The sequence below is a fragment of the Moschus berezovskii genome, chromosome 6 (genome assembly GCF_049115385.1).
Source record: "Moschus berezovskii isolate FMDL1 chromosome 6, NW_MosBer_1.0, whole genome shotgun sequence".
In the NCBI taxonomy this organism is placed as follows: domain Eukaryota; kingdom Metazoa; phylum Chordata; class Mammalia; order Artiodactyla; family Moschidae; genus Moschus; species Moschus berezovskii.
In genome coordinates, this window is record NC_142465.1 from 115,561,547 (window position 1) to 115,587,612 (window position 26,066).

The window sequence follows — 26,066 nt, forward strand, 5'->3', positions numbered from 1 at the left end:
CTCCACCTCATGCCCACTGCTGGAGAACGCCCCTTTCTCTCCAGCCACCAGTGACAATTTCGCCGCCAAACACAATGGCTTCCCAGACCTCCAGGCCGCTGCCCACACTGCCTCTCCGCCTGGAACAGCCCTCAGTGCCTGCTCTACTCAGCGCACAGCTCAGACTCCAGGCTGACCCCAATCATGAGCATCAGCCGTGCAAACTCCCCGCTCCACCGCCCTTCCCGTCCGGCTCGAACGAGTCCACGACAGCAGGGCCAGCTGCTCTAACATGAACGTCACTGCCAACGGCACAGCCCTTTCCCGAGCCTCCCCAGGTGGCCAGGACTGCACCGGGCGGAGCCTGCGAGCTCCCGGAAGGCAGGTGACTCAGTTCCCGGGCCTGTCTCTGTGCCACCTGTGTCCAGGAGCGAGAGGCGGAAGTCACTGGTGCACATCCCAGCCTCCTGTCAGGCCGAACCCGCAGAGGGTGGCAGCAGTGTGTTCTGTGTCTGTGATGGCCAGGCTCACGCAGGCCTGGTGCCTGGATCTGGGATGGCGGGAGAGTCCAGACTGACCTTGGCCCAAACACTGGCCGTAACTAGGGGCTGTTGTAGAATGTGGTGGAGATTTGGGTGGGAGCACACTGACATGAGATGGTCAGATGGCATCACTGACTCAATGGACATGAGTTTGGGTAAACTCCAGGAGTTAGTGATGGACAGGGAGACCTGGCCTGCTGCAGTCCATGGGATCGCAGAGAGTCGGACGCGACTGAGCGACTGGACTGAACACTGACTCAGGCGAGACAAATACCTGGGCGCAGTGGGGAATTCAAGGGAAGAGGGTACTGAGAGCCCCGCTCAACCCGCCTCTGCACCGGTGCAGGTGAGGCCAGACCTGCCTCCGCTGATCGGAGCCCCGGGCCCCACCTGGCCTGCCTTGAGCCAACCCGTGCCCTCCCGTGCCCGCTCTGCCCAGAGACCCAGCTCACACTTACAGTGGGAGCACTCCAGCTGCCTTGCAGGGCAGATCTCAGGCCATGGCAGCTACAGAAGCACATCTGGCCCAACCTCACCATGGTGAGGGGATCAGGGGTGCACGCCTGACCATGGCCGCAGGGCCCTGTGGCACCCCCTGCCCCTTCATGACACCCCCTCCTGGTCTGCGTGCAGGTGTTCCTCCTCCCCACAGACACCTCAATTCCTGCTCGGCCCGCACCCTCACCTCCTCTGATGCCAACCCCCACCGTCAGGGCCGGTCCACTGGGGCCTATTCCCTGCTTGGGTCTGCACTTGGGCTTGAGCTCCATAAGGAACAGGGGCGTGGTCCGCCTCGCAGGGCCGTGGTCTGCGCACCCAGCACACCACTCGGGTCTGTCGGCCTTTGTAAGTGAACTATCCGGGCAAAAGGTCAGGCTCCAAGAGGGGACTTCACGAATGAAAAGGAGCAGCAGGTACGGTTTCTAGTTCTTGGCGTCTCCACGTGCTCATGCACACCAACCCTGACACCTACCCACCTTCTCTGGGAAAGAGGGGCGACCCCTGGGTTCAGAGACAGGGCGCGGACAAAGGCCTCAGTTACCGGCGCTGATCCGTGGGGCCATGGGCACCGACCCAGGCTCGCAAGACCCGTTTGTCAGGCTGGTTCTGCACACCTCGGCTCCCCCGCCCCAGGCTAAGCAGGAAGTCAGGGAGCAAGCAGCCCGGCGGCCCTCCCCCTGCGCCGGCTCACGGGCCCACGCAGAGCAGCCTGGCTCCTCACCAATGATGGCCTCCTTCAGGCTGGACTCCACGGGCAGGATATTCTTCTCCACCAGCTCCATGGGGCCAGGCCTCTGCGCGATCTTCTCGTTGAGGTCATCTGCCAGCCTGGCTCTCTTCAGCTTCAGCTGCTTGGCCTGGAGGGAGGGCTCAGCCGAGGTCTCTGCGGGTGGCAGAGAGTGGAGAGGCGGATACAGGAGTGAGCGGGCTCTGCCCTGGGACCCCAGGGCACCTCCTCTTTCTGCCAGGGAAGGAGCAGAGACCAGCAGAACCAGAGTGGGGGCCCTGCTGTGAAGTTTCACGAGCACAGAGGGAGGGGGCCCCACTGAGGACAGTGTGTGCTCACACCCAACCGCGGGCACTGAGCACAGCAGGCCCAGACTACGGGGCTTGCTGCAGAGAACGATCTGCCTCCCTGCTCTGGGCTGCGGTGTCGCCCCCTCAGTGGCTTCCTGCCACGTGCAGGGTTCAGACTAGGAAAGTCTTCTTCCAACTCCAAAGTGGGTTCTAAACCGAACAAAAAATGGACAGACTCAAGCCCAAACCTTTCCTTCCCTAGAATGAGGGAAGAAGTGTGTGGGCGAGGGCAGGCAGAGTTTGTCTGGGATGACCTCGCTTCAGTCAGCGAACGAATGAACGGAAGTGAATGCGTGCGAGAGACAGATATGGGGGAGAGGACTGCACACCCCGTTTTTATGAGGAATGGGGGCAACGAGAAAGAGTGAAAAAGAAACGTGGGTGGTGCGGGGTGAAAACAGTGAGCAGGAGGGTCCGCATGAAAAAGCATTTCCGGTCTAACACACCTTCCAAAATGTGCATTCTGACCAGCTCCGATCTCTCCGGTCGGGAACGGATCTTCCGTTTCAGGTAGTCCTCTGTCTGCGGAAAAAACACACCAAGCAGCTCTCAGATGCAGGTCACAAGCCTAAGGGCTGGACAAGACCAAAAGGCAGCCACGGCTTCAGTGGGTGGCCCCGGCCGCCCCAGGAGCTCAGCCTGGACACTGCTGGGTCCCAAGGCCTGGGGAGGGTGCGTCCACTTTCAATGCACCTGTTGAGGACTTTGTCCACCTGTGAGGACCATTGGTCTCTCTGAGGCTGAACTACTAATACATGTTCTAATCTATCACTTTTATTATCATAAAAGTAATATGAGTTCATTAAAGAAAATTTAAAAATTAGAAAGACAACAATAAAAAAACCATGTAATTATCCACTGTTAGGAAATGGCAACCCACTCCAGTGTTCTTGCCTGGAGAATCCCAGGGACGGGGGAGCCTGGTGGGCTTCTGTCTATGGGGTCACACAGAGTCGGACACGACTGAAGTGACTTAGCAGCAGCACTTAGGGATATTTGTTTCGATAGGTTTAGTTTTGCAGAGCTCTAACCATACTGAAGATAACTTTTCATCTTATTTCAAAATCTTTGGCACTGCCTGACACCACAAGCATTTTCTGTTCACTCTGAACTAATTTTGATACATGGTGTCATAGTTCTAGTTCCTTAAAGTCTAATGTCCTCATTTCTGCACTTATGAGACTCCAGGCAAATTAAACCATTTCCCCGACAGTCCCAGAGCCAGCCCTGCCCAGCGCTCCTGGTATAATGTGTATGTGACCCTGGATCTGTCTCACTCTAGAGCCTGTGTTCTTAAGCTTTGCACCAGAATTTTTCAAACCATCCGCCAAGACCATCGCCTCTCCTACCCAGCACACGTTAGGAGAGGACAGGGCAAGACGTGACAGAACAGAGGTGGGCGGGCAGAGTAGAATAGAATAGAGAATAAAGTGTCAGAGCAGATGCCTCGCCTGCAGCAAGGTCAAGACTTGCTCCCTGGCCTGGCTGTGGCCCTAGCCCTGTGGTGCTGAGCTCCCAGGAGACGACTTATGGCGGCCATGGGCTCAGGGCCTGTCACCCATCTGGGGTGGGCAGAAGTGCTGCCCTGGCTGCTGGAGAAGAAGGCAGAGCAGGTTCTGGCCAGAGTCGGTCTTCACGGACAGCAGGGGGAGGAGGCCCACATACTGAGGAAGAAACACCTGGAGTCCTCAGACCAAGGTTTGACCCCGGCTCACCACTGACTAGCTGGACAAGTTAGCTAACCTCTCTAAGTTGAATCTATTAAGGTGAAGATAGACACCTAATTCAAAAGAGCTGCTGCTGCTGCTAAGTCGCTTCAGTCGTGTCTGACTTTGTGCGACCCCATGGACAGCAGCCTACCAGGTTCCCCCGTCCCTGGGATTCTCTAGGCAAGAACACTTGAGTGGGTTGCCATTTCTTTCTCCAATGCATGAAAGTGAAAAGTGAAGTCGCTCAGTCGTGTCCGACTCTTCGCGACCCCATGGACTGTAGCCCACCAGGCTCCTCCATCTACGGGATTTTCCAGGCAAGAGTACTGGAGTGGGTTGCCATTGCCTTCTCTGAATAAGAGCTGCAGTGAACCTAAACATGAAAAGGATAGAATTACACCTGTCAACTAGCACCTGTTCTAATCAGGTCACATTAACTCCATGCCTTAAAGAAGCAGACCAGGAAGTGGCGCCAAGTCTTAAGACTGGGTGGAAGGCACGGGCAAGGCCATTCCTCGTACTCGCTCATCCTCCAGCTGGTGCAACAGCACAGCCAGCCACTCTTTTCATTCCCAGCACCCAGGACCTCATTCTTCCCACTCAGTCTAAGAATTCGTCATCATTTTCCTTAGAAACTGGTTAAAAATAAGATAAAAACAGAAGACTGTAAGATGAGCCCTGGAGGTAAACAATTCCGAGCCTCTGACAGAGCTGTGGATCCCGGGTAGCCTGCGAGCCTCCATCTGGGGAGGTTCTCCTCCCTTGTCTTTTACATAAAAGAAAAAGTGCCGGGCCGAGAGGGGGAAGCACGCTCTGGCCACTTCCCCATCTCCACCCACACCAAGCAGCAGACTACCCGCCGAGGCCCCTGGGGGAACTGAAACCAAGGGGGACAGAGCAGCAAGCCAGGTGCGGCAGCGTGAGCCGTTGCCCAGGGACCCAGCTTCTGCTTCCAGGACCTCCAGTGGACCCTGGCTGCTCAGGGAACAGGGAGGTCTCCAGGCCCACCTGGAGACATGCGAGCAGTGCAGCCACACAGAGGGACCACCACTCAGCAAGCTTTCCCACGGCCGGTGTTCATGTCCTAACAGCTACCAAAGGCCAAGTGGAATTTAAGTGTGGAAAATACCAGCGATCTCCAAACCCAGAGGAGGCTGGTGCCCATGACACACCCTTGAATGTACTAGAGGACACTCATTCTGATCACAGTCCAAACTGTCACGCTGGCAGATGCTGGGGTGGGACGAAGCGGAAAGGTAGAGCTTTCTGGTTAGAACTGTGAGGCCGGGGCTGACCCTGGAGACCTGACAGACTGGAGGGAAGATGGCAGCAGGGCTCTGACAGGGCTCGTGGCGGGTCCCTAGGAAGAAGGGTGCCTTACCCTGGCCCGCTCCAAGCTCCTTCTCTGCTCATGAAATGCAGCTGGACTCTTCAAAGCTGTTGGGAGAAGAACCGTAAAATAATTACATCAGGGTGAAGCATCGCGTCTACCGCTAGAGTTTACAGTGGAGGAGGCCTCCTGAATTCAAGCTCACTTCAGCAGCACTATTCACATCGGCTTCGGGAAGGAGACAGGGGCACCTGAGGAAGCACGTATCTTTACGGTTCAGCTACCCCATCACTACAATTCTGGGGATTTTATTCTCATGGGGAATGGTCACTGCCAAGGTGCACACATGGAACGTAACCCCAACATAACCCTTACAGAGCCGCCAACCCTGCAAGATGGGGACACGGAGTATGCCTGCAAGCCAGGTACCCCCACTGTCCTTCAGCCTCATCAGGAGCCACACGTGACCAAACGGTGTGACGGAGGCAGCTAAACCAAAAGGACGCACGTCTGCTTGGGTGCCGTTTCCTTCTGCAGTCCAGCTGGTGTTAACAGTGCTGCTAAAATTAACTTGCGTTTCATCTTGAAGGACTAACACCTTCACCGGGCTTGTAGGACTGACTGCAGTGCACACACCCAGCCGCTGAGCAGAAGGCCCCCCCTGCAGCCCCGTCAGGGACCCGGCTCTATTCTGGGGCAACCGCCCCACGGGCCACAGCTTACCACTCGGCAAAGCATGCCGGGGGCAGGGAGACCAGAGTCAGCCCGTCTACAAATGCAGCACTGCGAAGCCAGTTCAGCAAATGATGAGTGGAGATACCCTGAGCTTGAACAGGGAACAGCCTGGCCTGGCTCACTTCAAGAAATTCACCAGACGGGGGTCAGTTTCAGTTCTGCCGCCCCGTGGTTTCAGAGCAGCTGTGAGACGGTGTGTAAGGGGCTGCCGGCTGTGGTGGGAGAGCAGGGCGAGGAGATGCTAAAAGTAGCCAGAGCACAGACTTGACCCCATCCTGCCAGGGCCCCTGACCCCCACCCCACGCCACCCCCGGGCTGGGCCTCAACAGCAGCCGAACCAAAAGTAACTGCCAAACGTCCCTGCAGTAGTGGTCTTTTATTTTTTTTAAATCTTAGGATAAAAAAGAAACCATCATTTTTGAAAGGTCAGCAGAGAGCACCCCACCTCCTAAACAGCAGGGGGAGCTCTAGATTTAACAAATGATCTCTAAGGAAAACTAGCACACACGCTCCCTCGCCAAGCTCCCAGAGATTGCCCAGCTCCAGTCTGAAGGTCTGGGCTTCTCTGCGGGTCAGCAGGCCAGCCTGCATCTGCTTCTGCTGAGTACAGCTGGCGCAAGTCCAGCATCAGCCTCCGAAAGCCCTGCTGGGTGCGGGGTGATGGACAGCAGGGTACACACACACAGCTGTGCTCATGCAGAGGACGGTAAGGACTGAGAAGCAGAGAGAAACTCAGTGTCCGCCACTCCGCCCCCGGCTGCCCTTCTGCCTTCTTTTCCTCCACAGCTCATCGCCGTCTGACACTCTGGAGAGTTGCACCACCTATCTTTCTAATTTACTGCCAGCCAGCTCCCTCAGGCACAGCACGGGCCTGTGTCCTCCTTTCCTTTCTGATGGTTAACCCCTGCGCCACCAAGGGCACCCGGCATGTGACTCATTCAGCCATCTACTGGCTATTCCATGTGAAATGGATACACAGTTGTACCCTGGTGACAGAAAACTGGAGGACTCTGTGAGCTCTAAACTTTCCCTTGAGCAGCCAGGGTTAGGCTATCTGGGTCGAAACCTCACAGAGGTCCCCAACAGACAACGAGGACGTCTGTGTTCCTGTCGCTGCCGGTGTGACAGGGGAACGCCTGCTCTCTGCGTCTCGTCTTCTGCAGAGTAGGCTCCGCCCACTTCTGAATTCTCGTGTCGAGAGTGACAGTGCTCTGGGGCCGGGGGCACCCTCACCGCCACGTGTAGGGTGCTGCTGGCATCCTGCACGGTGATCTGGCTGAGCCCTGGGTGAGATTCCCACAGAGGCTAGCGAGTTTCTGCACCAGTCTTGGTGCTGTCCACGGGGGCAGGCACACACCCAGTCTCTGGAGCACTGGCTCACGCTGCAGACTTTCCCGACGGGAAAGGGCTGTGTCACCCTCAGGCACACCAGCATGTGAACCCGGGAGTGGGGACACGCGTCAGGTGCACCTGACGCCCTGCATGGCTCCATGTTCGTGCTAGCGCGCTGCTGTGGCGGGCACGTCTGGACACTTTGAAGCGCGGTCCAATCGAAAGTTCCCAGCAACTCCATGTGGTGGGCAGTGTCCTGCCTTACAGCCACGGGCAGGCTCAGAAACGGGAGGAAAGGCCACGAGTGGCAGAGGAAGGGCCTCAGCCTCATCTCTCTCAGCCTCAGGCCGGCGTTCCTTCTCTCCTCTGGGCTGCTTTCTTAATGTCTTCAGAAGGTGGAGAAGAATGACCCCAGTGGATGTGGAGGCAGGGAGGCTGAGGAGCAGGGCAGAGGGCAGGCGGTGTGGCAAGGCCGGCTCGACCACCATGCTGCGCACACACCGGTGGGAGGGAGGCTCAGAGGAGGGGTGCAGTGACTGCAGGCCACAGAGCCACGGTCAGAAAGGCGAGCTCACACTGGGCTGGAGGATACCAGGAGATGAGCCAGGAGGGGAACGAGAAGACCAGAGGAGCTCATTAGGTGCTCAGAGCTTGAGCAAAAGAACCAGAAATGAAGGCCCCCCCCCCAAAAAAAAATTCAACACAATGATCACCGAAACCCAAAGATGGCTTCACTTTATAACATTATAATCTCACTGAATCTTAACAACCAGGAGGCAGGTACCACTCTTCCAATTCTACATGTGAGGAAACGAACACTGCAGTAGCCCGTGAGGCCATTCACCGGGCAGTGGACCCCAACCCAGGTGACAGGTGAGCAGGATTCTGTCAGCCCGTGAAGAGCCCACGCTGTGCTCCCCATGTCTAATCCTGCTCTCTGAGAGCAAGTTCAGCAAATTCGAGAGCCACTTCCAGGAAGGCAAAGGAGGAAGGGGTGATGGCCCCTCTCATCGGGACTCCTAGAAGGCACTTCTGAGGCCCATTTGGGGATGCCTGGAGCTGGGTAGCCAGTGCTCACTGGAGACTGGGGTGCGTGGTGGAGAGGGCACCCCTGAACATGTCCAGCCAGCTTTGCCAGAAGCTGTGGCTATGGAGGGTTGCCTAGTGAGGGGTAGGAGTGATAACGCTAAGCCCTGGCTTTCTTGATATGGAAGCAGGTGGCAGTGTCAAGCCATGATCACCACACAGTTGTCCACTAAGGGAACAAGACACAAGGAAGCACAGCAACACAGAAAATACATTATAAAGTTTAGGCCTCTACGAGTTGTAGAAAATCCCCAAAGACTCAAAAGTTAATCCGTAAATGTGTGTCTGAGTCCAAGGGCAGTGTTCGCCTTAGACTTGCGTCTTCCCGTGCCACACTGCCTTAATGGCTTTGCCCGAGGAGCCCAGGCACTGCTCACTTGGAACTTTTATTTTCCCAGAAACTCCAAGAAGGCAGTCTCTGAAAGAGATGCCCCCCACTCCCCAAACCAATGCAAACCCAAGAACTGTGCACGACTGTCTACAAGGATACACATGTTTGGTGTCAGAGGGCACTGAAACTTGGTTCTTTATTCCCCTCTTCTCGAAACTGGTTTCCCAGAACACTTGCATGGCTCTGCGTGAACACAGGGAGGAGTAGAAATGCACTGAAAGGAAAAAGCAGCAAGGAAATCAAACAAGCGCAAGCGGCTAGGAGGTGTGGAGCTCTTGACCCCAGTTTCGGTCCTAGCTGGGTACCCCGCCCCAGCTGGCTCTAACCTCCAATCATATACTCTGTTCCTTCTCTTCAGCGCCCATCTTTTCTCCCTGAACAGATCTGCTGCCTTAACTGAGGTCATGTGTGACCTAAAAAGAGAAGAAACTCTTTCAATTTCCTTTCTCAAAGAAATGGAAATTTCTGCTTCCCAGGCAGAGCTGGGTGCTGTGCTGGGCGCAGTTCTCAGGAACACGGACCGAGTGCACGGAAGTACGAGTGAGAGGGGCCTTCAGGACCTACCCAGCAGGGGAACGGCAGCGCTCTCCCACCACCAGCCCCAGATGCAGACAACGCAACGCCTCCTGCGAGCCACAAGGCCCTTCTGGAAATGCTTTTCAGCAAGAACGACAGCAACGAACGACCAAGACGCATTTCCTCATCACTGTCATTAAATATTTATTAAGTGCCTGGGTCTGAATGTCACTTTATTAGGTGCTGACATAATAATTTAAAAAATGATCGTTCCCACCTCAGTAAGATACCATGCTAGAACTAAAGCTCACCACCAATTCTGTGTGCAGAGGAACTCAAAGGCTGCGAACACAGGACACCTCAGCGAAGTCAACAGAGTGCGACGGGCCAGGCAAGCCTGGGGGCTCTCTGTCCACAGCAGAAGCAGCAGGCCCGCACACAGGGCATCAGGGGGGGCTGGTGTGTGTGGCAGGGGGGTGAGGGGATGGGGAACAAACGTATTTAACAACTCAGGTGGGAAACGAGAGCCAGAGCCATCCATCCATCTAATAAAGAATTCTTAAGCAGCTACTGCGCTAGTTACTGAGGACAAGGATGGGCAGGATAGAGTCCCAGCCCTCTAAGGCAGCTCATGTTCTGGTCAAAAAAGACAAATAATAACAGCCTAAGACAGAAGCATAGGTGCAGAGATCACAGAAGAGGCAGAATTCTGCATGAGGAAAGAACTGTTTGAGCTGTCTGGGTAGATTTACAGAGAAAACCCAAATGAAGGGAATAGAAATACCACAGGCAGACAAGGAAGGGAGTGAGAAGGTCACCTGAGAGCACAGCAACTTCATGGGGCTGCAAGTGGTCTGATGTGGCGGTCGGGGGCGTTCATGTGGCGATCACAAGGCTTGGGGGGTGGGGGAGGGCCCAGCCCCTGAAGAGCTCTAATGAGCGGTCGCAGGGCCTGCATCAGGGGAGCCAAGAAGACATACTTTTCTGTACTCCTCCCACTGAGTACAAATGAACACTCTAGACCTTATATGAAGAGAAGGCAATGGCACCCCACTCCAGTACTCTTGCCTGGAGAATCCCATGGACGGAGGAGCCTGGTAGGCTGCAGTCCATGGGGTCGCTAGGAGTCAGACACGACTGAGCGACTTCAATTTCACACGTTGGAGAAGGAAATGGCAACCCACTCCAGTATTCTTGCCTGGAGAATCCCAGGGACGGGGGAGCCTGGTGGGCTGCCATTTATGGGGTCGCACAGAGTCAGACACGACTGAAGCAACTTAGCAGCAGCAGCAGCAGACCTTATATGATAGGTTCTGAAAGGTGGAGAGAAAATGACAGACTGGCCAGGGACTTTGGAACCCGAAGAATGACACAGTCACGGGTCCCTCGAGTTTCCTTTTTGCCTCATACATCCCAGAAAGCTGGAAATGCTGACGGAAGTGGACAAAAATTCCCCAACAAAACCTACCCTCGCTAGCCACAGGACCAGGAAAAGGGCATCCCAGCAAGAGAGAGCTTAGAACAATAATCATTCTACTGAGGCCAGACACCACCGGGAAAGCCCCACCCCTGCCAGGAAAGACCAAGTGGGAGTCTAGACCTTCACTCCTCCATGGCTGTGATGAAGCACCCCAGTCTTCCTGCCAGGTGGTGCTGAAGGAGGCCAAGTAGGAAGCTGCCTCCAACCCAAGGAGTAAGTGCAAACCATGTGGGGAGCCTGGACTTGTATCCCCTCTAGCAGTAAGGAGACCCCTCCCCGCTGAAGGGGTTGTCAGGGGAGGACTGGTGAGGAGTCAGGACTTCCAGCATTACAAGCTCACCTCCACCCACAAAAACGTCTAACATCGTGTCATCCCAGCTTTGTAAAGGGAGGAGAAGGATGGATGGGAAAGGTACTTAAATAAATGGCTGAAAACTCCCCAAATTCGGCAAGAGACATAAGCCGACAGATTCAAGAAGCTGAGTAAATCCCAAACGAGTTAAAGTCAAAGAAATACATGCCAGGATACATCATAACTGAACTTTTGAAAACACAGGCGAAACCGTGAAAGCAGGCAGAGGAGAGACAATCTGAATGACAGCAGCTTTCTCCCTCATCAGAGAACACGGAGGCCAGCCCATCAACTGTCCCATCAACCAGGTGAGTGGCATGACCACAAGTACATGAAGGGGTGTGGAGTTATTTCTAACTTGATGTTCTGTGTCTAAAATTAAGTGGGAAAACAATTCAGTGAGGAGAAACACACCTGGTAACTGGTTACGTGCTCACTTCACTGCGCGTGTCTGCGCTCACAGGCTCCTCACCCTTCCCTGCACTAGCCGCTTTCAATTCTCAACATTTCAAACATACAGATCCCTGAAAGGCACGTAATGACCAAACTTACAACTCTGACCTAGACTCACCGGGCACCTTTCAGCCGTATCTGCGTTCTCTCTCCTGTGCACGCTGGCACACACACATGGTTTTGTTGGTTTGTTGATGAAATCACTTGAAAGTGAGCTGCAGATCAGTCATCCCTTGGCATCTGCAGGTGGCTGGCTCCGGGATCCCCATGGACACCAAAGCCCACAGACGCTCAAGCTCCTTACCACAAAATGCACATAACCTACGCACATTCCCCCACGTACTTTAAATCATCTCTACTTATGACCCCTAATACAAAGTGGCTGCTATGCAAAGTTTCCAGTATGTGGCCAATTTAAGTTTTAGTTTTTGTAACTTTCTGGGTTTTTTTTTCCCCAAATGTTTTCAATCAGTGGTTGGTTGAATCCACCACCTGTATATACAGAGTGATGACTGCCAATCGTAATATTTTATCCCTAAATTCTACATATGCATTTCTTAAGAATAAAGACATTCTCCTTTGTAACTAAAATATTTTTAGCACACCTCAGAAAATTAACATTATTCAATCATATAGTCTAAAGTACAGTCTGGTGTGAATTTCAACTGCCCCTCAAACGTCTTCTACAGCTGTTTGGATTTTCCCCCTTAATCCAAGATGTAATCAAGAATCATGCACTACATTTCACTGTTTTCACCTCAGTCTCAATCTGAAACAGTTTCACTTTTCCTGATGCCCACTGAAGTGTGTCTAAACCGGCTTGTCCTGTGGAAAGAATGTCATATAATCTGAATTTGGCTGCTTCCCCATGACTAGATTTAGGTTAAATGTTTTTGGCAAGAAGAGCACAGAGCTGAGTGTACTTTTCAACATAAGCAGCACACTAGTGCCATGCTGCCCAACTGACGGCAGTGCTGAGTGTGAAAGGTGACCCCAGACCTCTTCATTCTGAAGGAAGCATTCCCCCTTTGTAATTAATACACAATCTGTGGGGTAACACTTGGAGGCCTTGTGAAAATCCTGTTCCCTAAGCACTTCATGGTTTTAGCATCTATTGACAATACCTACCTGGAATCAGTTATTACGTTGAGAATTGCAAAATAGTGAAAACTGCATTTTTACACAATCACTCTAGTAGAGATCAAGAGGCCATTTTTCAGAAGAAAAATATGGGGTGACCAAGTACATGGTCACGCCATCAATACTCCCAGAGAAAGGAAACAGGAGGAATAAAACTGGGGCATGACATAAGAGACTGTGCTCACTGGGCGACACGCTGGACGTGAGCGGACTGTGAGACATCCTCTCAAGAGATGCACAAGTGGTGTGTGTGTGTGTGTGTGCACGCATGCACACATGTGTATACGTATGGGTGTGAGCATGTATACGGCATCATCTAGGGATGATGTGATGTATGTCACGGAGAGATGGAAGGAAATACTTCCCAGGATGAATCTTAAGAGAATCTCAGAATTTAAGCAGAAGTGATAAAGAGAGCCCAGCAAAAGAACCTGAGAAGGCTCACCGGGGTGGGAGAAAGCAACGCAAAGCGGATACAGAAACTAAGCTTTAAGAGATGTTGACAACGGGCAGGTCAGACAAAACAGGCTAGCCAAGTTTCCAGAGGATCATGATACTTAGGACATGGCCAGTGGTCTCAGAGCAATGCCAGTGAGATGTGGGGCAGCAACTCATTTCAACAGATGGAGAAGGAGGTGAGGACGTGGAGTCCAGAGATGCTGCCCCCCGAGATGTCACGACGTGCTAACACTCCCAACGCGTATTAACTGAGAGCCCGTGTTTCTGCTGGCTCTGGGATGTCCATGTTCTTGTGGAGCTTACACTCCAGTGAAGAACGATGTGTCAGACATATAAACACCTACCACAGGAGGAAGCAATACAGGCTCTGAGGAATACAGAGCTGGGTATGGGTGACAGAGAGTGATGGGGCAGGACTTTATACACTGTGGTCAGGGAAAGACTTCCTGGCGTGATGCTGCTGTGATGTCAGAGCTGAGACCCAGAGGAAGGGAATGAGCCCTGCAGGCAGAAGAGCAGCAAGCAGAGTGGCCCAGGGCAGAACCCACCAGACTGGCCAGGCTGGCAGAGCAGAGTGGCCTGGGAAGAGTGGGAGGAGACGCAGGAAGACGGGAGCTGCACAGGGCTTTGGAGGACTCAGGACTTTGCCCTCTTCTCCAGGGGTACTAGAGAAAACTAAACAGAGAGAAGAAACAAAGCAGGATTGTGCCCGTCAACCCTGCCGTGGGTAAAATGGCTCCCGGGGGTAAAATAAACACAAAGATCTGCTGCAAACGGTTTCTGTGTGTTTTCCCTGAGGTTTTCAAGACGGAAATGACCTGATGTGAGCTCCTGAGTACCTGCTGTTTCCACACTTTATAAAGGAGAACTGACTTGCACGGGGTCACATCGTAATTGGCTGCAGAACGAAGCCCAGGCTCCGGTTCTCCTGATGTCCAAATCCAGATCTTTTCATGTGTGTCTATTTCCACATAAGCCAGGTAGGAGGAAGGTGGGAGTGGGTCAGAGGAAAGATACTTCTCTGAGTTTGTTTTTTTTTTTTTAAGTTACCAACAGAGATTTTAATCTGATCTTCTACATTTTGCTTTCCTGTCCTGGCTCTTCCTCTGGAGACAAATGCCACCTCGTCATTCGCTCAAATACTAGCAATGGGACAGAAAAGAGGACTTCAGACAAGACCTCGGAAAATGTCAAGGGGCACACAGTTTCCCGTCCCTTTTCCCATCAGCCCTCTCTCAGAGGGGTCAACAGAGCAGAAGAGGGAGTCGCTGTATAATCAGATTCCCTCCAAAGTGAACTCTGCCATGTCCCATGGCCCCAGCATGGAGGTCTGTCAAATGGATCTGGGCAGTGCAGGAACTCTGCCCAACTGACCACGGCTGCAGTGCAAGGCCATTCAGGGGGCAGCGAGGCGGGCTTTGCCCAGCACTGGAGACGAGAGGCACCAGCTGCCTATGCTCAGACACACTGCAATAACCCCAACTATCTTGGGATCCATCACTGACTCCTGACTCAGGTGGATGGGGCTACCCTCCACTCCAGGACTCCTGCGGAGAGATGAACAACAGCATTCTATGCCATCAAGGGGAGCGAGGCCTGCAACCCTTGTCCAGTGTTTCCGAAGTGGGGTTCCAGAAGTCTTGGAGGGTACTTTTTAGGAAGTCTTGGAGGGTAAGAATCTAACGCAGATTTCTGAGCTTCAAGAATTTTAATCTTTAGTAAAAGTTCTTCGAGGAGGCTGGTGCCAGTAAAATGTGAAAACCCCTGTCTCCCTAATCCAGAAGGCAGGGGAGAGGTGACACTGCAGATGAGAAAAATATAATTTTACATGCTCATTCTCCACCACCGGGGGCTACGTGACTAAACAGTATACTGAGTGAGGTCTGGACAGCTTTTCTGAACAGCTAACTCAGAACTACATCTCTGCTGGTGGTGCAGGTACCCACAGACTGGTGGAGTCGAATCTCCTGAGCCCCTTTCAGGGTCAGTGTTTCAAGCTCCTAAGTACGTATTTCTGAGAGTCAACGAATCGGGGGCTGTTTGCTGTTTTCCTCACACCCTGATCAGGGCCTGCTTTGGCCAGGATGGACTCCACACGCTGCCACTGAGTCTGGCCTGGCAATCCCACTCCATGGAAGGCAGCTCCAGAAACACAGCCCTTGCTCTACGGCGAGCGGGTGGGGAGCTCGGAGGCTGCTATGTCACTGGGGTGTGAGGGTTTTCAACACCATTAGGGCAATAATTTTCCCTGGGACTCCATATCCAGGCAGAGCAGGGGCTCTTAACCTGGGGCCCGCTGTACTACTTTAGACCATCTATGAATCCCTGGAAATTGTGTGCTGAGTTCTGGGTTACTTGCCTGGGAAACGGTCTAGTGAGAGGACATGCAAGATTTCCCAGGAGCACCAATGGCACCAAAAAAAATTTAAAAATCCAGAACCTCTGATTTAACTACGAGTTGTTGAGACAGAGAAGAGATGCCCACAGCCTCCAAGCCAGCATACAAGAGCAGCAACTTGGAAGCAATTTTAATAGATGGCTTAAAAATGATGGAGTTACTTTCACATATGCCCTCCCTACTAACTTTCACTTTTCCTCACCAACCCTGGCTCCTGATCTGACACTGTTTTCAGTTTTTAATATTTACAAAGTTGACATTTTGGTGAGCATACATCAGGCCATCATCATGAAATTCCACTATCAGTAAGAATCATTAGACTGTGACCTTCAGGAATCAGCCTGGGGTTTGGAGCCAGAAGACCCGGACTGGATCCACCTCTGTCTTCCACTGGTGTTGTGACCTTGGGCAAGGCCTCTGATCCCTCTGCACTTCAGTATCCTCATCCACAAAATGGCAACTACGCAAACCCCTGCGGCAGTGATTCTCAGCATTAAAGTGAAAGTGTTCCACCATCTGCTGGAAGCTCTGCTTAATAAGCTTCTGGCATTGTTACTGTTTTAAATTTTTTTTTTTTTTTCTGTGCCATTCTTCTTCTGAAGAGAACCGTGTGGGTGTGCAGTCAAACGCTGAGAGCTAACTGGGGCTGATTTCCATTTTTTGTCTTTCTGTTTTTATCTGTCATGCCAAAATGCCTACAAAAATAACCAGCAATAATGATATTAACCAAAGAGCTGTGTCAACAGTCTAGGGACTGGCCATGACAATGAAAACCAGAACTAAGTCCAGGAGAGTCAAAGAAAAAGCTTTGGTGTAGGCTATGGGGAAAGATCACGCACTCCAGGGCAAGCAAGGATCCAAACTAATAAGCAGAAAACATGCTCCGCGTACATCCTGTTTTGGTAGCAGGCTGGCCAACCACCCCTGTTTCGGCACTTGGGCTGTCACCCCCCACTCCCAGCCCAAACCATCAGGGGAGCCAACTACCAAGAATGAAGGTTAAAAATGGAAGCTCAAGGATGCTCAGCTTTTCCTTGTCAGAAGTGCAAGCTGCTTCCAAGTCTTCAACCTTCACCCCACTGATGGTGCAAAAGACTCGAGACTGGGAGGTAAAAGTCATCGCACAATTCTGCATGGCGTGAATACCAACAGGTACAGTGAATTTCAAAAGCGTAAAATGTGAGGGGTCAAATATTTTGAACTTAGCCTTCCAAGTTTGTCTTTGGCCTACATGCCAGCCCTGTTTATATCCAGCTTTCACACCACAGCCCAGCCTAATGCTCCAGATCAGTCCATTATTCCAATACATAGTCCATGCTGCAGCATACACATACATACCTTTTTGAAGCCCCATAACCAAAATGTCTAGGTCACCTGTTAGAGACAAGCTCTGAATCACCTCCACTCCTCCGCAAATAACCTCCCATTAGGCTGAAGGATTTTAAATCACCAACATCATCAGATATCCATCAGGGCCCCCTTGAATGCATAATTCTTTAGGATTTTATTGTTTAAGCAAAGTTAGTACGCAGCTTCAACAAGTGACTTAATAAACTCCTTCACTATCTTGAAAAGATGTGGTAAAGTATCTCACATACTTCCAGAACTATTAAAGGAAAGTGAATACCTAGTACACATTTTAGGTATTAAACTGTATCAAGAACCTGTATCAGGGAGACTACTTCTGATGGTCTGTCCAAGAGAGCTCCCTGTTGGATTCCTCCTCAGATTCAACAATGAAAATGCAGAGAACATACAACTCATTCTAGAGTCTATTTTAGGATTTGATAGCAACTGGACAAGGAGGCAGTTCCGTGCTAGTCACTGACCCCTGATGTAGGAACACACACTGCTGGTGACCTACAGCAGCAGGAAGAGAGATGAGAAGGCTGCTACCTCTCAGAAAAGCAACATCAAATGCCAGGGAGAGACATGCCCAGCTGGTCTTCTCCTGAGATGAAAGAGAAGTTTCCTGAGGCCATATGCTAACACAGTCTTCTCTCAGCTTCAAATCCAGGGATCAGGTTAGCCCCGATCCTGGAACACACGCTTGACGGTGGCGTTTCTCAAATGTCCTTTAAACCTGGGGTCCAACTAGAGTTAAATGATCTCACTCCTGAGTTGAGGATACAGCATCTCAGATAAGCAGAGTTCTCTGCTCTTAAAAAAAAAAAGTCATGTTGTACATCTGAAACAAATATCATGTATACCAGCCATATCTCAATTAAAAAGAAAAGGCAGAAATAAACCAGCTCTTTCACCCAAAGATATCTATGCATCTGAAAGAGCCGAGGGGACCACACTAACAGCTCTGAGAGTGAGCCCATGAGAGAAGCACAGGCCCGGGGTCCCCGCCTGGGCTGGAGCCGGGGGCAAACTGCAGGCTTTGGAGGAAGTCTTTCTCTGAGCTCTTGCCGAAAAGGGGTGCAGGTCAATCCTGTCCAGACTTTTCTGGCTCACAGGGACAGCTATTCAGAGACGACCACACAGAGCTTCTATGACTCCCAAGTGGACTGGAGCACTCGGAAGGCCCAAGGCCCAGGGAGAACCCGCTCTCACCCAAACACATCAACTATACAAGATCCTCTCAGACAGAATGTCTCGCACACTCTAACACTTTAATTCAAATCAAAACAAACAACATCTCCTTTCAGCCTACAATTCTGTCATCTTCCATCTTTATAAGCTTTTTAAAAAGGGAGCAATTTGTCCTCAAACTAGACCCTCATCTGCGCTGAAATCACCACTGGGTCCCCGCTGGTGAACATTTCAGTCTCTTGGCAAGCTGCCCAGAAATTAAAAATATATACATTATTTCTAACCTATCCATTTATTTGTTTTAAGAGAGATTTTTTTTAAAAAATTACCATGAAGAGGGCAAGCTAATAAAAAGAGTAGTCCTGTTAATATACAACTAAAAGCCAAACAATCTTAACAGAGTACTATGTTTGGCTGGTGGTTCTTTGACACTCAACAATTTTCAGCAAATTGCTTTTATTTTATTGGCTGTGCCTCAAGGCATGTGGGATCTTAGTTCTCCAAACAGGGATCAAACCTGTGCCCCTACAGTGGAAGTGCAGAGTCTTCCTCCAGGGAAGTCCCTCAGCAACTGTTCTTTAATCCAAGAGTAGAGAGGAAAGTGAAATTGGGAGGATTTTATTTACTGAAAGACAGTTTCTGTGTCCAAACACTGGTTTTCAAAGAAGTTAATGAGCTATATATATTAAAAGCTACTTTCAGATGCCAAAATGGCAGATCCAAGCAAATGCTCTACTCACTGCAAATAATACTGCCCATATCTCAAAAGTAGGAACAACATATCATCTATCTCCAAAATTAACTGTGGGGTAGAGAAGAATTTTATTTTTTTCACTTGTTTTACTGAAGTATAGCTGATTGACAATATTGTGTTATTGTCTGGTGTGGGGCAAAGTGAATCAGTTATACATATAAGTGATAGCTTGCATCTGCCAGTCCCAAACTCCCGATCCATCTGTCCCTCCCCTCCCCTCCTTGGCAACCACAAGGCCGTTCTCTACATCTGTGTGTCTGTTTCTGTTTCATCTGTGTCATACTTCAGATTCCATAGAAAGTGATATCATATGGTGTTAGCCTTTCTCTTTCTGACTTCTTTTACCCAGTACGATAATCTCTAGGTTCATTAACATTGCCACAAAGGGCATCGCTTCATTCTTTTTTATGGCTGAGTAGTATTCCAGTGTGTGTGTGCAGACACACACACTATCTTCTTTATCCATGTCTATCTGTCGATGGACATTTAAGGCTTTTTCCACGTTAGATAAGAAATTTATAAAAGTAGAATTTGAATTCGAAAAAGTGAAATGAGTTGTCCAAAGTCACCTTATTTCTAAGTGGCCGAATAAAGCCTAAAATCCTATTGTCTAATATAACAGCCACCACCCACGTGTGACTATTTAAATTGATTAAAATTAAAAATTCAGTTCTTCACTCAAGCTAGCCACATTTAAGTGTTCAGGAGTACCTGTGGCTAGCAGCTAGTGTCACAGAATATTTCTATCAACACTGAAAGCGCTATCAGACAGGGCTGGCCTGGGCAGGGGCGAGTTCTTTAGAATTCATGGAAACTTGGGGGAAAGATGCCATGGATCTCAGTATTTAACAAAAATGGACTGAGAGTGACAAAGTTAAATCACAGCTCCTTTCTTATTACAAGAAATTTTGAGGCCTGAGGAGGTTGGTTTATCTTCTCTGGGGTTATGAACACCAAGAGTTATTTTTAAAAGAGCTTCACCAAAACGGATTTTATCTGTATGTACTCAGGAAAGAGAATCTTGAAACAAAGTTTATATACCTTTGATGAAGAATAATATAAGGAGTAATTCCCAAGTTACAAATAACAAAAATACTATTATTAAGACGAATTTCAGCTACAGAGGAAAAGAGATAATAATAATTAATCCTGACACTTTCAGCCATTAAATAATCTTTTGTCAGAGTTCAGAAGAAATTTCTTCCTGGTACAGAGACTGCTATAGTCAGATGAACAGGAGATGTTCAGCTGACATGGGACCCAGGAAAATGCCAGCTTAAGCAACTGGGTCTCTGTGCAGCATGTGGCCAACACCAACAGCTGAAGCTTGACAAAGGGGTCCAACTGCAGAACCGAAGGGTCAGGAGTCAAGATGTGGCAAAGCTTATTAAAAACAGAACTGCAGGAACTCCATCACACAAGATCATTTTTTTCCAGTTTCAATGTGAGAACACGGGGCCTACTAGCAGATCCACAAACCAATCAAACTCGCTGACCACTGGTTCACTTTCTCACCCAGCAACAAGTCTGAGTGCCTCTCAGGGCCCAGGCCAATTGAGAGGCCTCTGGATCTACCCTGGCTGCCCTGAGTTGTGACGCCTTCACATTGTGTGTGTATTCTCCCAACAATTCAGAAGAAAGTGTCACCAGGGGCAATGGCTAGGTGTGCAGAAACACCATTTAAAATGAAAAAAAAGAGAGAAAAAACTCACCCAAGAAATATAGAGGCAAGTCCGTAACCTACTGGACAAACAGATGATTTCCTCATGGGTTTGCCAAGGTACTAGGTTTTCCTACTATATGCATATGGGCCAATAATGAACTGGTAAAGGGTAACTGAGGCATTAGAAAGTGATCTCTGCTTTTCCTCAAGGGCTCACGGTAGAATAACAAGAGGCTGAGAGGGAACAGACAAATGAGGCTCTTCTCTCAAATCTAGGAAGATTACAGGAGATTTATCTGTCATTTGTTTGGGTCAGGAGAATTTCCATGTTTTCCTTTAAAAGGTTATTCCTCTGCAGCAGCCCTGACTGCCAGAATATTTTTCTTAATTTTCACCTTAACTTTCTGGCTTGTACAACTTTAAATGTCAGAGAGAAAGGCTGTGGGGAAAGCTCTGTTTGGAAACAAAGTGAACCACACAGGACCCACCTCTTCTATGACTCTTCATCTGAAATACAGAAGCATTCCTTAATTTCTGGACTTGAACACCAGCTTCCTGTCTGTGCCATCTCTCCTCTTCCCTCAAGATACGCAGGGCTTCAGACATCAGAAAAGAAAGCATGGGGCCTGGAATATGTAATTCTTTGCTATCTGGCACTCTGTACTTGGTACGGTTTAAATAGTGTTAAATTTGAGACACAGGTTTACATGATGAGAATGAGGGATTCTGGGAAATGATCCTATTTAAAAACACATTCTGTTCCGTCACTCAGTCATGTCCGACTCTGTGCGACCCCGTGGACTGTAGCCTACCAGGCTTCTCCGTACATGGGATTTTCCAGGCAAGAATACTGGAGTGGGTTACCATTTCCTTCTCCAGGGGATCTTCCCGACCCAGGGATCGAACCTGGGTCTCCCGCATTGGAGGCAGACGCTTCAACCTCTGAGCCACCAGGGAAGCCCAAAAAAAACACATTAGAAATCACCAACTTCTATACCCCATAGTTCAGATGCCATGAGCAGAGCATATCAAGCAGTAGAAAGAGGTGTATGGGAATTGAGAGGCTCTTAAATCCCCTGAATTCTATGGGAAGGTCACTGCCCAACTTTGAACAATACACAAAACTAAGAACAACCCTGAAGGCAGGGCAGCCACTGAAAACATCGTGCCCTGCAGACATGATGTCCGGACTGGAAGCCAGAGATCCCTGTGGGAATGCTCTGTGGGTGAGTTCTCCTTCCCAGAGCTACAGAAAGATCAGGACGAGATGAATTGGATAAAAGACATAAACAGAAATTGATGAGGCAGAATACGGCCATGACTACACTGCTCCTTTCCCCTGGTTTGAGGGTCTTACCAACTTTCCAAAGTTGTACAGCTAACTTAAACATAAAGGCACTTTTCAGAAACTCCTCAGGCCAGCGAGATGGAAGTGAAACAGGCACTTCAAACCAGATGCTATCTTTCCAGATTGCCCAGTCTTCAATAACCAACAAATTGCTGATCAGTTACGATTTGCCCCCAGCACTACTCACATTTTCTTTTGAAAGACGTGAGCGAAAGATGAGCATGAAATTAATTGGTGGGGGTGTCAGGGAGGCAGAGAATGTCCCAGATTATAACAGGACAGATTACGGTGGTGGCGAGGGACTGTGGTGAGGAAGTGGGGTTACTCAGAGGGTGAGGGGCTGGGAAAAAAGAGCCTCATCTTTGGGAACTCTGGGCCCCATCTGCACATCACCTGGTATGCTGAAGAGCAGGGCACTTCACACCTGGAGCTCTTCCCAGGCCACAACACTCCCTCTCTCATAATCTGAGAGTTTGCTACCTACTTTCTTCACTGGAAAAGCTGAAAAACAAACTGCGCCCATCATTGAAGGTGGCTTGTGTTATAAGGGAACATGAAATATTCTCACAGAAGCAGGGCGTTTCTATTCCTACAGGAAGGGCAGTCACTCTCACTTCACAGATGCAGAGAACCACCCAAGGTACACAATTAGATACTCAGAATATTTTAGAATCTGAGCTCCTGGGAGAACAGGAGTGTTGTTTCAAATTCCAGGCCCAGAATTCCAAAAAGTTTGCAATTAAGTAGTATCTGTTCCTGTCTGTCTGTCCTTCTCTTTCTCTCTCATACACACACCATTTTACAATTGGCTGTCTCATTCATCCATTCAGTGCCAGGTACTGGGGGCAGAAATATAAATAAGATACCTCCTCAAGGAGCTCACAGTCTAACTGGAGAGGCAAACACCTAAGCAGATAACTGCGCTACTCAAGCATCGTTTGTCTTAACAGCACAGAATATTGCAAGAAATGCAACACAATAAATCCTACTAAACAGTTATCTCCAGTAGCCCCTGCTATCAAATGAAAGGCTGCAAAAAGAACGTAAGGCCCTCATCCTCTGCGTGATTTTTAGATCCTGAACATACTACAGATTCTGAGAAGCAGCACTATGTTCTCAGAACTAGTACTGTAATCAGAGTCAGCACCCCACAGATCAGCACTGAACTGCTCTTCATGCTGTGTATGGGCAAATCCTACTACCCAGACAAACTGTTAAGTGTCTTAAGGGCAGGTCCCATGCTGAATATTTCTTTAATCTCTAAAGCACCTAGGATTATCACAGGTAAACAGCAGATCCTAAACACAGGATGTCCTTGGTGAAAGGGACAATGAGATTGATACGGGGTGACTTGTTCCTCTACAAGGTTTGCAGACTGGCAGATTTGGAGTGTTTTATAAAAGCACACCACCACTCTACCTGAGCACATTAACGGACCCACACTTTAAGGAGAAGAGTACTTCACTGCAAGGTCAGAGAAGGAGACAGCATGTGGGCAAACGGTTTGGTAGTTAATCACAGTTTTTAAAAAGATAAACTTGAGACTTGAATCTCCTAGCTGATGCTTAGGACAGAAACAGACCTCAAGATCTTTATACTTGCTATGAAGTTCCAGCTCTTAGAAATGGATCTGATATCTCCATGAGGTAAATCAGATCCTGTCTTCACTTGCTTGAAAGTCTTCGATGGCTTCCCATTGCAGTTAAAACAGAATCTACCTCCTCCGTGTGGTTGACAGGGCTCTAGTTCTGGCCCCGCCCATCCTGCCAATCTTAACTGACCCTCATTCTGCCCTCACTTACCAGGCCCAGCAACCATGGCTTCCTTGATGTGTTCAAACATGCCAGGCTCTTAACTGCGCTGGGCCCTCAGACTTGCTTTCCCTTCTTCCTGGGCCCTCTTCCTGCTTCTGAATGACTGACCCCATCTGATCCTTCAGATCTCAGCTCAGACATTTCCTTCTCGGGGAGGCCTTTCTTGACCAACTTCTTCAAAGTGATCCCCTCTCAGCCCTATTATCTGTTAATATGCCAACCGGTTACATTTACTTCAGAGCATTTACCATGTTCTGAAGCAACGGTGTTAGTTTATTTGTCTCCCTGTTTGTTATCAGTCTACTGAGTAAGTACAAAACTCCTGAGAGCAGGAGCTGGGTTTATCTTGCTGCATCAACAGGCACACACCAGTCACCCAGACATGGTGAATGAGTGAGTGAGAATTAGCAAGGCACAGCAGCAGCAGGTTAGCAGGCACGGAGTTAAGGTTTAAAAAGTTAAACCTCAGTCCTTCCACTATGAAGTTGGAAGTGGTGAACGATATATACATTTTTATTTCATTCGGCTGTGCCCAAGCAGCAGGAACACGCAAAGATAAAAGAACGAAGAGGGAGAGTCTAAGCTCTTCACATATGACTCAAAAAAGAAATGTCAAAAAGAGCAAAACCCTGCTGGTGTCAGCTTCCGCTTGTTTTACAAGGCTGCTGGTATTAAAGGCAAATTTTCTTACGTTGAATAGATTCCAAGATGGGTTTTATTTCTCCCAAGTGATGCAGTTCTGCACTGAGCCCCACCCTGAGATACCCCATCAATGACTCCAGTTATACCAGGCTAGGGTATCTGAGGCTCTCACTCTAAACAAACCTGGGGCTGACTTGGAATACTAGGAGGGAAAGGGCCATCCCTTCCCAAGCACCCCGACACTCAGGCAAAACACATGCGGGGAGAGCTCTTCCTCACAGAACCCCAGCTCACGATCTGTTCCTCCTACAAAGGGAAGTGGCACAGGGCGGAGAAACCCTTTAAAGGTACAGTTCACAAGCTAAGGGTGATTCAATGGCACCCTTAAACCTAACGCTGTTTCTCTTAACTTGACCAATGAGCACAGTTCTCTTAACTATGGCCAAGTGAGAGGCCCTGAACTTGGGAAAGCATGACAAAGAAAGGAGTGAAAAACGAACCCAGTGGCCCTGTTTTCTGTCAGGTGCTTCCTGTGGCATACTGGGTACACACACCATGTCCCCAAAGCACCTCCATCACGGGCTGAGAGGCAGGGGGGTACTTACGCGGCATGATCCCTTGGCTCACCAGCTCCTCCCGTGTCCGGCGCTGCTGGAGCTTCAACTGCAGCACTGCAGGACAGCAAAGAGAGAGGAGAGATGAAGGCTCAGTCGGCCGTTCCACCACAAAAGACACATTTTCAAATGCAAAGAAAGCCTCGACACACAAGGGTGCAGTGTGAAAGAAGGATCCCCGGTAACTGTGGCTGTAATTGCAGAAGTGGCCTGATACAGCAGGGCTTCCGTATTCTGCTGTGGGCGGCGAGAGGAAGTTGCGAAGGGTCTTGCAGGGCGATAACAATCCACAAAGTACCAGAGTCTTGCCTATTGCTCAAAACCTCCTACAACACTGTGTCCTCCTCCAGGACTGAAAAAACACAAATTCTTAACTCAAAGAAAACATAATGAGGACCACCGCCCAGCAGAAAAGGCTTTTTCTAGCTGTTCTACGCGTTCTGGTGGCAAATGTTTACCACGGGTAAGAGTAGCAAGTTACAGATCAGGGAGTATTGGTTATTTGTAAAATCTTCTCTTTTGGATCTAAAAATTATACCTGTTTTCACCAAGCAATGCATTTCCCTCGGCCAGAAACTATTTTACCATTAAGAAGTTGCCTCTTCTTCTTCACTTCGAGCCTTCTTCTGTTGACATGAAACACAAAGCTAGGTGATTCAACATCCGGGCTAGGGGAGGGTGATGAGGGGGTTTTCTCCTATTTCTTCTCTGGCAACACCACTTGATGTAACAGGTTAATAGGAATTTTTTAAAGTTAAAAGCCAATTATCTTTATTTCAATGTGAGTGAAACCTAAACGGTATTATTACCACTGCACACCATGCGGAATGACACAGGCCTCCATTCAGAGGCGAAGTGAGAACATGTTCAGAAAAGGAAGGCTGAGAGGATCTCACAGCCAAGGGAAGTTCCCTTCTGTGATGTCTTCATTCTAAGGTCCTGAAAGTCCCACCTGAGGGTGACCTGTATCTATGCGGAATCACATTGCCCTAACGCCTGTCTTTCCCATCCACAAAGCAGCTTTTAAGATGGCCCCCCAACGTGGCAGAACTGTAACCAGGCTCCTGACTATCCCTCAAACTCAGCAGGTCCAAAACCTACTGCTTGAGCCTAGTCGCCCAATCGTGTCCGACTCTTTGTGACTCCCTGGCTTGTAGCCCACCAGGCTCCCCATCCATGGATTTTTTCAGGCAGGAATACTGGAGTGGGCTGC

General features: G+C 49.7%; 1 protein-coding gene across 3 annotated transcripts in view; it reads right to left on the bottom strand.

Annotated features, from left to right (window-relative positions):
• The window catches only part of MRTFA (myocardin related transcription factor A), a 179,978-nt gene that overhangs the window by 12,857 nt on the left and 141,055 nt on the right, over positions 1-26,066 (bottom strand). For all 3 annotated transcript variants that reach the window (XM_088837506.1, XM_055396440.2, XM_055396439.2), the window contains 4 exons: positions 24,845-24,910; positions 5,190-5,245; positions 2,546-2,621; positions 1,744-1,905 (listed from right to left, as the gene is read on the bottom strand). In XM_088837506.1, the coding sequence (XP_088693632.1) occupies positions 1,744-1,905; positions 2,546-2,621; positions 5,190-5,245; positions 24,845-24,851 (301 nt within the window). In that variant the 5' untranslated portion in view covers positions 24,852-24,910. The remainder of the gene's footprint in view (positions 1-1,743; positions 1,906-2,545; positions 2,622-5,189; positions 5,246-24,844; positions 24,911-26,066) is intronic.